The sequence below is a fragment of the Ceratotherium simum genome, chromosome 25, assembly GCF_057802395.1.
Source record: "Ceratotherium simum simum isolate JZ-2026a chromosome 25, ASM5780239v1, whole genome shotgun sequence".
NCBI classification, from domain to species: Eukaryota; Metazoa; Chordata; class Mammalia; order Perissodactyla; family Rhinocerotidae; genus Ceratotherium; species Ceratotherium simum.
In genome coordinates this window covers 27042756-27056355 of record NC_141924.1, presented here as the reverse complement: position 1 = coordinate 27056355, position 13600 = coordinate 27042756, and the positions used below count along the sequence as shown (strand labels likewise).

Genomic DNA, 13600 nt, shown 5'->3' with positions numbered 1-13600 from the left:
CTATCTACTGGGGCTTTGAGGGGAAAATAAATAAATAACTAAAATTATTTAAAAAAAAAAAAGTTTGATGACCCTTCCATTAGAGTAACTCCACTTTGATCCATTGTATTTATTTTTCTTCCCTATTGGAGATAATGTGAAGAAAGGGTTCTAGTGCCTTAAAGACAAGTTTTTTTTGTTTTGTTTTGTTCTTTAACTATGTAAACTTTTCAAAAGGTCAGCCCAAACAAACTAGCATTCTTGTTCTTTTGCCACTCTTGGAGCAGAGCAGGATGGCGTTAACAGTTCAGTTGGAAAATACGAGGCAATTGATCAGAGGGAGAAGGTCAAATACCGTATGATTTCACTCATTAAGTAGTAGGTAATAACAACAAACACATAGAGACAGAGATTGGATTGGTGGTTACCAGAGGGGAAGAGGGGAGGGAGGAATGCGAAAGGGATAATTTGGCACATGTGTGTGGTGATGGATTAGTATTTGGGTGGTGAACATGATGTAATCTATGCAGAAATAGAAGTATAATGATGTACACCTGATTTATACAATGTTATAAACCAATGTTACTGCAATAAACAAAAAATTTAAAAAAAACAAGGCAATTGAGTAATTCAAGGCAATATGTGAAGATACGTTATGGGTGATATAAAGTTTAACTGTGCCATTAGAGATTTTAAGTCTAGTAGAAAGATAAGAAACATAATTCCTACTTATATTATAATTTTTTGTATATTTTTCTCAAAAGAGAGATTGAACATAGCTTAAAAGGAAGGCATTTGACTCATCTTCCTGTTCTCTCAAATTGATAGCCAGCAAATTGCTACCAGTCCAGCAAATTCTCACTCTTACTCATTTTTCCAAACTGAAAGATATATTCCCTAAAAGTGATGACTAATTTAGCTGCCGCTCCTCTGTTTCCATAGCAACCAATACATTCCTGTAATTATTAATTTGCATGGTGTCTCTGTACTACACTATAAGTAAGATTCATTGGTGTCTTCCTCTCTAGACACAGGAGGGACTGTTTGTTAGGTAGTATAGTATAATATTTCAGAGTGTTGGCTTTGGAGTCAGACCTGTCCTGCTTTCTCTAGTCCTGCTTTCTAAACATTCTGAGTGAATGTTTCCTCATCTATGAAATGAGAATAACAACAGTAATGATGATGATGATGATACCTTTTAGAGTTTGTTGTGAACCTTAGCTGAGATGATGCATGTAATATGCTTAGTTATGCTTTTGCCACGTAGTACTATGTCAGCTGTGTTGCTGTTTGTTGTTTTTATTGTATGTCTAACACCTAACATAAGGTCTTTTTTAAGTATTAAATATTTTGTTGGATGGAATCAAGGGTTATTTTTAAACGTGTCACCAACTTTGTGCTTGAGAGAAGACTAAACATTAAAATTAAAGCTTGCTATTTATCCAGAAAGAGTTGTCTCAATAGATTTTAATCCAATAGTGATGATGATATTTCTGTTTGATGGGGTTGGGGTGATTTTTTTTGGTCTGTTCCAAAATCTGTGCTCTTTCCACGTATATATCAAGTTGAAGTATAAGAGAGTGCTTACTATGTGCCAGGGACTGTTTTAAGTGCTTTATATTTATGTAGTCCTTGTAAGAACCCTCTGAACTAGGTGTTATTATTATTCTTATTTTTAGATGAAACAGCTGAAGCATAGAAGAATTATAAATTGCCATAGGTTACCCAGCTAGTAAGAGGCAGAGTTGGGATTTGAACTTGTAGTCTGGCTCAAGAGTTTGTATTCTTAACCATGGTGTTCTAATGCTTTTGTTACTACACTGTCTCTCATTTGCCATATGCTTGTATGTAAGCTTATCTTAGGTAACTTTCTTGGAGTTTTAAGTTTGTTTACAGTGCCGGGCATATGGATAGATAATACATATTTGAGCTTGAATGAGTTAATATGATGGTATGATAAAATTATAATTAATACGGTACAATCATTGCTTAATTCTTCTTAGGTTCAAGTAATACAGTAACTGTTTTTCACTCTTAGGCACTATCTATAGCCAGGATTGGCTATTTTGAGGCAATCTATTCTAATACTACAAAAATGTGGGCAAAGAAATTGCTTAACAAATCTATTTATATTCCTAAATTCATTTTTTTCTTGCTGGTACACAAAAAAATCTGTGTGTTTTATTTAGAGTTTTTCCTTTTTTGGGTCCTTCTCTTGAATTGTTTGTTGATTTTTTTTTTTTCCCCTGAGGAAGATTCACCCTGAGCTAACATCTGCTGTCAATCTTCCTCTTTTTTCACTTGAGGAAGAATAGCCTTGAGCTAACATCTGTGCCGATCTTACTCTATTTTTTGTACGTGGGTTGCTGCCGCAGCATGGCTGATGAGTGGTGTATGTCCACGTCTGGGATCTGAACCCACAAATGTGGGCCACCCAAGCAGAGCGCGCCAAACTTAACCATTGCACCATGGGGCTGGCCCTCTGTTTGTTGATTTTTTTAATGTTAAATGGCATTATAGTTAAGTGACAGATAATTCAGTTCTTTATAGAAGAATTCTTAAAGAATTTGGACATACTGGTCATGATAGTGAAGTTTGGTATTGAATTTGGCCTCTATAACTTTTGAAATAGTAATGATCTTGAAATCTGCTTTATTTTATATGTCTCTTTCAGAATTCTCCACTTTACCAGTACTTACAGGATCTGGGACACACAGACTTTGAAATATGTTCTTCTCTGTCACCAAAACCAGAAAAATGCACAGGGACAGAGGGACAGCAAAAGTCGCCCACAAGAGCCCTGCCGAAAGTAAGAAAGCATGCTCATTCTCTCTGACTTAATCTTTTGTTCTTTACCTTACTGATTATTTAAACTGCCTTTACCCTTACCCTTGCAAAAACCAAAACCAAAATACCTTGTAAGCACCCTCATGTCCTCCCCCACGCTAAGACATTATTTTTTATTTTATCCGTAGTACAAAACTTGTCTGTTGAGACAAATATGAATCCTTGCTGTTTTGTACTATCTCATGGGTAATTTCTGTAATGAATGGAAGTGAATGTGGTTGAGGGTTAAAATATATTATTTATTTAAATATTGAACTTCTCTGGAGGGAACTAGAAAAATATACTGAAACCTTAATGAGAACCCAACTATTAGGTCTCCTATATTAACTGGAACTTTTTTTCTTTAAATATTTTTTTAAGAGAGCACAAATTATAAGAAAGCAAATTGATAAGCTATTTCATAAGCAGTTCCAAGGATATATGATAGAGTGGGTATATTTACCTCAATTTCTGATGCCCTTTATATCTGCAGTATTATATTGTTTTATACAGTAAATATCTTATAGTTGATGTACAGCACTGAGGCTTATATACTAGAAGAATCTCCGTTAATTGTGTTTTATAAAATGCATTTACTAGGTTCATTTATGTTCCATCGGCCATATTTACTAAAATAAGACAATATTCCAGTACATTTCAGTTTTAACAAAAGGAATTCTAACTTAATAGGAAAGAATATAACCAGGTTACCTCATTTCTTGAGCATTCTAGTTTAATCAATGTTTTATTACAAGACTCAATTACTTTCAGGAGGAGGCTTTTAAAGTTTTCTATTAGTCATTTACTCTGTGGTAACAGAGAGGGAACAATCTTTTCTCTCATTCTTAGAAAAACACCTAAAATGTGAGGTAACCAAGTTGGGCCCATTGCAACAGCAGAGTACACACCAGAGAAATGTTTTTTCACTAACACCTGCAAGGTGGAAGTTAGCAGAGTTAGAGTTCACAATGGTCAGAAACAGTTTTGCTAGTCCTCTGTAGAACTTAAACTCTTTCAAATATGAATGTTCTTGGGAAGAGTTTTGAAAGCAAAACCTAAAGATATATCTAATAGGTTATTTATAGATTAAAACTTGAATTTGAGATTACTTGGCAACAGAAGACAAGGAAGGAGCCAAGGGATAGTCTTGGGGCAGGAGATAGGCATTGATCTCTTTGTGTGTGTGTGTGTGTGTGTGCAAACTTAGATTTTGTAGGTATTTAATCCTTTTCATTTATGACAGGTATTTTTAAATATAGAAATGTTGTTATTAACTTATAAATAAATAAAATGAGAATTTAAAATTTCATCCCTCAGAAATTGAGGAATAGTAAAAAGCATAGCCAGAGGATATTTTTCAAAATTACCGTGTCTAGAAAGCTTGTTTAGTTTTCATATTACACGTTTCAACTGTATGAGCTATATTTTTTAAGTGGAGGTTTTCTAAATCTGGGGCAGCTAAATTTTAGAAAGATTTGTTGTACTGTTTAGTTCCTTCTCAGGATATATTTTTAGAATTGCCTCCCCAAATTCTATTCAAGCAGTGAAGTACAAATTTATTTTCTTTGGAAAGCAAATTTCTTGTATAATATGAGTTCATGATTAAACAGTCATTAGCATTAATCACCCTTTTTTATCTTTTATTTTTTAATATGATTAAGTACTTATTGAGTAGTCTGTACTGATATTCTCACCATGAGTATTCATTCTCTATTTTTCTAGTTTCTTTTCCTGTGATAATTCTTAAACATTCCTTTCATAAAGTTTTAGCATCAGCCCTCTTCTCTGCTGAGAATCTCATCTACTTTCTTGCCCTCATTGGCCACTTATGTCCATTCTCCATCTTTGCTGACTCTGAATTTCATTTCCACCTGCTTGTGCCCCAGGAAACTCAGGTTCAACATATGGAAAACAGCTTCTTTCCTCAGCACCCCCAAAACAAACAAAATGTCCTTTCTGTATTTGCAGATTACCACGCTCTCAGCTATCTTACTGTTTTCCATCACTCCCACATTGATTTGGTCACTAAGTGTTGTATCAAGTCAGTTTCTGTGTCTCTAAAATCTAACTCTTATTCATTACCATTTTTGCTACCCTAGTTCAGGTCTTTATCATTATTTAGCTGGACTGTTAACTATCCTCCTAATCATGCTTCCTGGCTACAATTATTCCCTACCAGTACAGCCTGTGCACTGTTGCCAGTTATTTTTCTAAAATGCTGATTTTCATTGTTTCACTTCCTTGCATAAAAACCTGTGGTAGCTCCTCACAGCCTATAAGATAAAGTCTAAACTATTATGGCATGTAAGACCAAAGTCTTTAAAACTCATCTCAGTGTACTTTTTTAGCTTCATTACTATTCCCTTCTTCCCTTAGGTCTTAGCTGTCCCAAACTACGCCACCATCCCTATGGCATGTGCTTTGATGGCACTCTACTTTACTCATCCTTTTCCCTTACCTGGAGTGTTCTTCCCTTCTTTGTTGTTAAATTCTTACTCATCTGTTAGGGCTTAGCTCCAGTCTTAGAGCTTGGCCTCCTCTTTTCCCACACTTTTCCAGACTTCACATTGTTTTATAATTATTTGTACCATCTCTTCTATACTAAGTTCTTGAAAATAGCAGTTACATGTATTCATCTTTGTTTCCATGACCCTTCTTTAGTACCTGGGATATAGTAATCACTCAAAGAATGTAAACTCCATTTAATGGCATGCTCAAGAAATGGGCTATTAAGGTAAATTAAATTTTTGGTTGATTCAATAATGTAACTTTTATTTCACTATGAGGCAGTTTTCCTAAAATTGATGAAAATATCTGTCTGCCTTAGTATTGTGGAATGAAATGTTCATAATATTTGAAAACTTGGAGAATGGTATGGTTTTCATTTTGTTGAAATCCATCATCATGTTGAAATAGATAGCGTACCCAAGATAAATCAGCTGCCATCAGGATGACTTCTGACTGCTCTTTAAAAATCAGGTTTCTAGGTCTCCTTCCAAACTTACTGAATCTGAACCTTTAGTTTGGAAGCCCAGGAATATGTTTCTAACTAAAATCACCATATGATTCTGATGTGCAAGTAAATTTGGGAACTAATAAGGAAGGAGGCTGAGACATACTGACAAAGCATAGAACCTGGATGATTTTTTTCTCTTTTTCTGATAAAATTTCTGATTAATTAGAAGTAAGTTGGGGCTGGCCCGGTGGCGCAGCGGTTAAGTTCACGCGTTCCGCTTCAGCGGCCCAGGGTTCGCTGGTTCAGATCCTGGATGTGGACCTACACACTGCTCATCAAGCCATGCTGAGGCAGGGTCCCATATAGAAGAGCTACAACTCTACAACTATGATACACAACTATGCACTGGGGGTTTTGGGAAGGAAAGAAAAAGAAGAGGAAGATTGGCAACAGATGTTAGCTCAGGGCCAATCTTCCTCAAAAAAGGAAAAAAAAAAAGAAGTGAGTTATTGAAGTTTTTCTGCTGTTTGGGTGTGGTATAATAATGCTATACAATGTTATTTATTTTCCTTCAGCAAGGCATCCTGTTAAAAGTGGCTGAAACCATCAAAAGTTGGATTTTTTCTCAGTGCAATAAGAATGATGACTTACTTCACAAGTTGGTAAGTGTTTGCTTTGTTTCTTTTTGTTAATCTTCAGGGCTTCAGTTTATTAGTGAGAGAATCAATGAATCAGAATTTGTTTCGCTACTGATTTGGGCAGTGATTGATTTTGATTAGAAATTCTAAGTAGTTCTCCGAAAGGAGACTGTTCGCTTCATGGAAATGATCAAGTTTGTTTGTATCACCTAAAAAAAAAAAAAGAAAGAAATTCTTCGAAAACTGGGCATCTTTGAGTTTGGACTCATTAGTATTATTCCATAGTTCTTATAAGAGGTTATTACCCACTTAGAATAGCATGTTCTGGTAGTTATTGCAACCTTATTTATTAGATCGCTCATTTCCTGCTGCCATCTTCCTCCTTTGACAGGTATTCCTCTCAGTAGGGAAGGGAATATATATATCTATTAGTGGACTCAAATCAGAAGTGGTTCCTCTCTAATTTATTTATCATCAATCTACCATTCTCTGACAACTTCATATGTGAAATTTAGTCTCCCAGGACTGATAAATCACAGAATTTCCCAAAGACTTGGCATAATCAGCATTGAGAGTCTTTGTGATTCCTGTGAGGCTTGCCTTTTTTTTCCTGCTCTCTGCTGTAGTATATCTGTTGCTTGATCTCTTACCTCCAAGAGGGAGTACTTCAACTTTTTACATACTAACAATACAAAATCCAGGTAGTGTAGCTAAAAAAAAATGAAGTTATGTAGTTCTCATGGCTCTTAGAAGGAATAATCAAGTTACAAGTAAGCAGGTTTCAGGATCCTCTGCTGGCCTCTGACCTTAAGATGATAATTATCATTCTTATAAATTATCATTTGTAAAGAGATGTTTACAAAGTGCTTTCACATTTTGATTTGGTAATTTAAACACTGTAAGGTTCAGTGCATTTTACCAGTTGGAAAGCCTCAGGTTCATACAGTTCAATTTGGTTTAAGAATATTTTTTTAGTGAATTGTTCAAGAATGTTCAGCTAGAAAGTAATAGAGCCAGAATTTGAACTCAGGTCCTCTGGTTTCAAAGCCCAAACTCTTTCCATTATAAAATGCTACCTCTGTAGCTTGAGTATTATGTTTTGACTGACTAAAATTACTTTTTTAGCAACCCAGATGGGCAAGTTCTCTGTGCAGGGTTTCGTCTTTGTAGGTGTGTTGAGAAGGTCTATGAAGTGTCTTGTCATCTGCGTAGACTATCATCTCTATCCAGGTGGAGCCATCCTCATTCTTCAGTGATACTAGGACTGTGGTAAGGTATATGGCTCCATATACATTTTTCTGTGGTTTAATCATAGTCTGCATAGTCCTGATCTTTTCATTCTTGGTTCTTTGTCACTGGCCACATGTTTCGAGTCATGTTTGACTATAAAATGCCAGCTTCTATATGCATCTATTTTGTGCCTATATTATGGAGAATTGTAGGAAGTACATACCTAAGAATTAGTTTATTAGTAATGGAATGAGGAATTGCCCAGATGGCTTCTGGCACTCGATTGTGACATATTTAAAATTTTGTTAGCTATATGGATATTGAACCAGTCCTCCTTTCCTTTTATAAAATATACTGGCAATTGCTGCATGATATCTGAACATTTTACCATTGTTCATTTTTGTTAAGGTAGTACTTTTCTTCTTAAAGATTGAAAAAGAATTCCTTTATAGCAACTATGATGGTAGTGGTATTGGCACTTTTTAAGTGTTTTTAGCCTATAAAGTGCTTTCACACATGTTATCTCATTTGATCCTCATCAGCTTTATGAAATAGCACTATATATTAAAAAGTGTATAAGATTGTTGACACATGAATAACTTCCCTTCTTCATCCCTAGGGGCAAAAATAGAAATCTCTTTATTCTTTAGCTGTGCTTCTCATTCTCTTTCATTCCATCCAGGCAGAAATATTCCTGAGTTACCTTCTCATGCCATTTGTCTATTTAGATCCTAAAAAGATCCCCATGATCCATCAAATCAAGTCTAATTCATCACTTTGGCATGAAAGATTCTGCATAATTTGGCCCTAATCTACCTTTCCAGCCTTATCTACCAATATTTTCCTCAGCCAACTCAGTCTTCCTTTTACTTTATTCCATACCTATTCTGTATGTCTATGTTTGTACTATTGTTCTGTGCTGGAATTCTTACCATTTTTCTTTCTATTATTGGAATCTTTTCAGAAAGCAGTCCCAGCTCTTCCTCAAGGCCTTTCCCAGAAACTTCAGCCTATTGGACCACTTATTTTCTGCAACAACCTAGTAATAATTATCTATGCTGTGTTCTACAAGTTTTTCTATTATATTATGTGTACTTTATTATATTTTAATTATTTCACGTGTACTAACAGCTAACACTTACATAAGGCTTACTGTACGCCAGACGCTCTCCTTAGTAGTTTACAAATATTGACTTATGTAATCCTCACAGCAACCCTATGAAGTGGGTACAATTATTATTCTCATTTTGCAGATGAAGAAACTAGAACAGAAAGGTTATTAACTTGCTTAAGTTGTGGAACCAGGATATAAAGCTAGATACTAAATCTTAGCACTCAAACTTGTTGAAGGTGAGCCAAAATTCACATAGTACACCTCCCCAGAGCACAGAGCACCCAACTATAGAGATAAGACCTACTAATATTAAAGTCGATCAGAATTAGTACCTTTTAAATTTCTTCATTTTTTTGAGACTTGGACCTAAGTCCTAATAGGGCTGTTGTGACATGTTTCTTAATTTAGCAGGTGTCTATTCTCCCAGTAGGTTGATTGCCGTATTGCAACACAGTTTCCGTATTTTCTGCAGTTCTTATTTTTATAATTAAAGAGTAATGTATAATTTTATAACTTATCCTTAAGAAAAAACTTAATTCATTAATTTAATCTCATTCAGTTTTACAGCTAAATTATCAGAATATTCAAGTTCTTCCTTTGTGGAGGTGATTTAATCACTAAGATAATGCTGCTTTAGGTATTCGGAATGTCTTGGTCCCTCTCAAGTTCATTTGTATGTATAGATGATTGTAGGTTGTATGTTACACTCGTGAAACATATATTCCCAAAGCTATTAATACTGCCTCGAAGCACATTGGTTTTGGGGAGGCATTATCCCAGTTTTGTAACAAATCTGATGTGAAAGAAAGGTATTCAAGAAAGTGAGTACCTGATTAAGCGGCATGTCTACAAGAGGGTCTGTGAAGAGGGAGCGCTCCCATTCCACGTTAATAGCTCTGCCCCTCTCTGTCAGCCTTAGCCTTCATTTGGTTAGGCTTCTTTAAACTTGCCCATACATGGGTACATAGAGGTCTTATCAAAGTTATGATTTAAAGGTTTTGTAGCAAAAGTTTGATTTTTAATACTTGTATTTGAATATGGCCATATCTGATTGGGGAATCCAAACCAAATTGTAAGGCTAATATGTGAAGATTTATTTCAAAGATCACTTGAAAAGCTACCATGCTTCACCTCCTGCCCTCCTTACTTTTTTTTTTACTCACTCCCACCAAACAGTATAAAGTAAGTTGTGCTGTTCTCTCTTTATGAAAGTGGGGGTGGGACGTCAAATTAAGTGGTTCCTAATGTTAGAATCAGGATTGTAAGAAGAGAGAGGAGGCAATAGTTTAAATGAAACATAAAAGTACTGCAGAGGAACATGCAGGGTGTGTCAGTAGATGGTGAAAAAGCCACACCAGGCTAAAAGGAAGATCAACATTCCATTGATTGGATGTTCTTTTTTTGATAATTGAAAATAAATAAATGTATCCAGATAGGCCTAATATTAAAAATATTCTTCTCCTTCTCTAAAAGTGATGTAACCCATGATTAAGAGGATATGCACTCATAGTTTGGTAAATGGATCACTGCATTCCTACTTAAGTCCCCATTATGATCAGCTAGGGCTGGACTCTGGTGTGGGAATGATTAACTAAGAAGAGCAAACCTATTGCCTTCAAACCCTAGACCTAACTGATTTTACTTTAACTGCTAAAGGCTTTGTCCATTAAGTTCTCTTTAGGGGCCGGCCAGGTGGCATAGCGGTGAAGTTCGCGCATTCCGCTTCGGTGGCCCAGGGTTCACCGGTTTGGATCCTGGGTGCAGACCTACTCACCGCTCATCAAGCCATGCTGAAGTGGCGTCCCATTTAAAAGAGCTACAACTCTACGACTATGATACAAAACTATGTACTGGGGGTTTGGGGAGAAAAAAGAGGAAGATAGGCAACAGATGTTAGTGCAGGGTCAGTCTTCCTCAAAAAAAAAGTTCTCTTTATGTTTATCAGACAATAGGATCACTCTATTCCTAAATTTAATACAAAATAAAACCTTAAATTTTCTGATAGAGCAGACTGTTTACAGGGAAGCAGAATCGACTCCCAACGACTTAGGATTTGAAATCAGAATTCTGGAAAGTTATTTAATCTGTTTGGGCTTCAGTTTTCTCTCTATGGAATGGAGATGAGGATGATAATGTACATCACAGGGTTCCTGTGAGAATGAGCCTCTCTGCTCTGACTTTGCTACCTCATCTCTCACCTCTCCACCATGTACACTCTGCACAAAACTAGTAACAGTGACTTGCAGTTTCCCAAACTAGAGAGGCTTTTCTTCTGTCTCATCTCGCTCTTCCAGCTCTTTCATCTGGTCAGTTCTCGTTCGTCCTTTAAGACTCAGCTCAGGCGTCACCTGTTTTGCTTTCTCTGACCTCTTTTTAAGTTTTGGTCCCTCTATGCCATTTTCATAATACTCTAGGTATACCTTGTTGCACTTCTTTGCACATTATATTGTAACTGTTTGCTTTTCAGTCCTCTTCCTTAAATTATGAACTGTTTAAGAATAGAGACTTGGGGCCGGCCCCGTGGCTTAGCGGTTAGGTGCGTGCGCTCCGCTACCGGTAGCCTGGGTTCGGATCTGGGCGCGCACCGATGCACCGCTTCTCCGGCCATGCTGAGGCCGCGTCCCACATACAGCAACTAGAAGGATGTGCAACTATGACATACAACTATCTACTGGGGCTTTGGGGAAAAAAAAGGAGGAGGATTGGCAATAGATGTTAGCTCAGAGCCGGTCTTCCTCAGCAAAAAGAGGAGGATTAGCATGGATGTTAGCTCAGGGCTGATCTTCCTCACACACACAAAAAAAGAGCGAGAGAATAGAGACTTGTATGTCTTGTTCATATTTTTGTGTCCTCGGTGTCAAAATGGTACCTGGTATGTATCAGATATTCCTTGATAAATGGATAGAAGGAAAAGAGGGAGGAATAAATGAGTTGGTATATGTGAAAGCATTTTGTAAACTATAGTGCTATGCACATGTTAGTGTGGTTTTGCATTACATTCCTTAATGATGTTCATGATTTTTAATATCTGAATGTCCATTTTTAGAAGGCATTGATCCTGCTGATGTAATTCTTAGATATTTGTTATATTGTTACAGTATCAGGGACAACATCTATTACAGGATTATATTTTACATGTTGTGCTTTAGCTATTTAATTAATTAGCCTTAACTAGACAGGTTTATTAATCTAATTACTTCACATCTCTTTATTAAAAATTTATATTTCACATCTGGTGGCTCAATAATGGTTACCTCAATCTTTATTGTTTCGCATTAACAGTGAAAGTAAAACCCCACACATCATACCGAAGATAGATGGGACTGTTGTTTCTTCTTCTTAGAATATGTACTGAAAATGAACACCTCGAAATTTTATTAGCACAGTAGGAGCTTTGCATTTAATACAAAATTAAGTATGTATTAATACCTCTCTTCTGGTCTTTTAATGGCAAGGATATTGGATTCCGACTCGACTCACTACATACCATCCTGCAACAGGAAGTCCTGTTACAAGAGGATGTGGAGTTGATTGAGCTACTGGATCCCAGTATCCTGTCTGCAGGGCAACCACAACAACAGGAAAATGGACACCTTCCAACACTTTGCTCCCTGGCAACCCCTAATATTTGGTACTGTCCAGAAAACATCTATCCTTTGCTTACATATAGAGTATTAGCAGAGGAAATCTGTCATTGTGCTCTCCATTGTAAAGGCATTATAAACAATCTATACCTTTTAGCATTGTAATTAATGTAATGATATACCAGAGGTTAAAAAAAAAAAAGTACCTTTCTAAACTGAATACTATTTAAAGTGGCAGAAAAAGTCCCATTTAATTATTATATAATTTCAACTGAATATAATTAATTCTGTTTTTAACAACTTGACAAGCAGGTGTAACATGTGCCAAAAAGAATCTCTCTTACCCATATACCTATGCACATGTGTGCATGCGGGCCTAGCCAGTTCTTTATGTTTCTTTACAATTTATATCATAATCACATTGTAGAGACACCAAGGATAGGATGGGACATGGAGGTAAACAGTCAACTCTTGCTTTGTTGGCTGAGAAGAGATCATAGGGAACATAGTGTGACGATTCAAACTATCCTAAAACTTTTTGACCACTTCAAGTATTTGGTCTAATGCCAGAATCAGTCCCAGGCCAAAATCTGTTTGAAAAAAAAATAGTAGGAAGGAATTATATATACAGAACTGTTAATGTCCTCTTCCTGTTAAAGTATGAGTTTATTAAATGAACTAAATCATTGCTTGAACTGTTGGAGTTATACAGGTAGTTACATTCATTGGCCTCAGTGTTCTGAATTTATGTCTTTCCTGTCACACTGACAAATGCTTCATATAGTAACAGCAAACCATGATGTTTTCCAAAGCTGTACCACTCAGATAGCATGATGAAGTAAAGCATCTTATCCTTTAAAAATCTAAGAACTTAAGGAGCTGCTAGAAGGAACCATAGGTTTTAAGAATTTTGCAACTTTCATTTGAAGTTTCCTTTAACCACAAATGTGATTAAGCAACTATGAGGCCTGTAAATACTTCTAGACTTTGCTATTAATACATAAAAGTATATGATGAGATTTTGCTTTATGATATTACCAATATTGTCTAAAAATAAAGGATTCCAAGGGAAATTAGGGCAGGCAAATATTTATTAAGGCAAATATTTATTATTCTTCCATGTGACTTTCTTTGTAGTTTGACTGTAACTGTCTTCAAGTATTTTTGATGTTGTTTACAGATATCCTCAGACACATCTCCCCCTATGTTCACCTTTTCCTTATATATACACATTTTCATCAAAGCCTTCATTGTTTAAAAGATGTATTTTAGT

General features: G+C 36.0%; 1 protein-coding gene across 6 annotated transcripts in view; it reads left to right on the top strand.

Annotated features, from left to right (window-relative positions):
• The window catches only part of VEZT (vezatin, adherens junctions transmembrane protein), a 72218-nt gene that overhangs the window by 22451 nt on the left and 36167 nt on the right, over positions 1-13600 (top strand). For 3 of the 6 annotated variants that reach the window (XM_087449087.1, XM_087449084.1, XM_087449083.1), the window contains 4 exons: positions 2654-2788; positions 6337-6423; positions 7612-7668; positions 12199-12374. In XM_087449087.1, the coding sequence (XP_087305213.1) occupies positions 2654-2788; positions 6337-6423; positions 7612-7668; positions 12199-12374 (455 nt within the window). Of the gene's footprint in view, positions 1-2653; positions 2789-6336; positions 6424-7611; positions 7669-12198; positions 12375-13600 lie in introns of those variants that run through there. The other 3 variants (XM_087449086.1, XM_087449085.1, XM_087449088.1) reach the window with 2 other exon arrangements.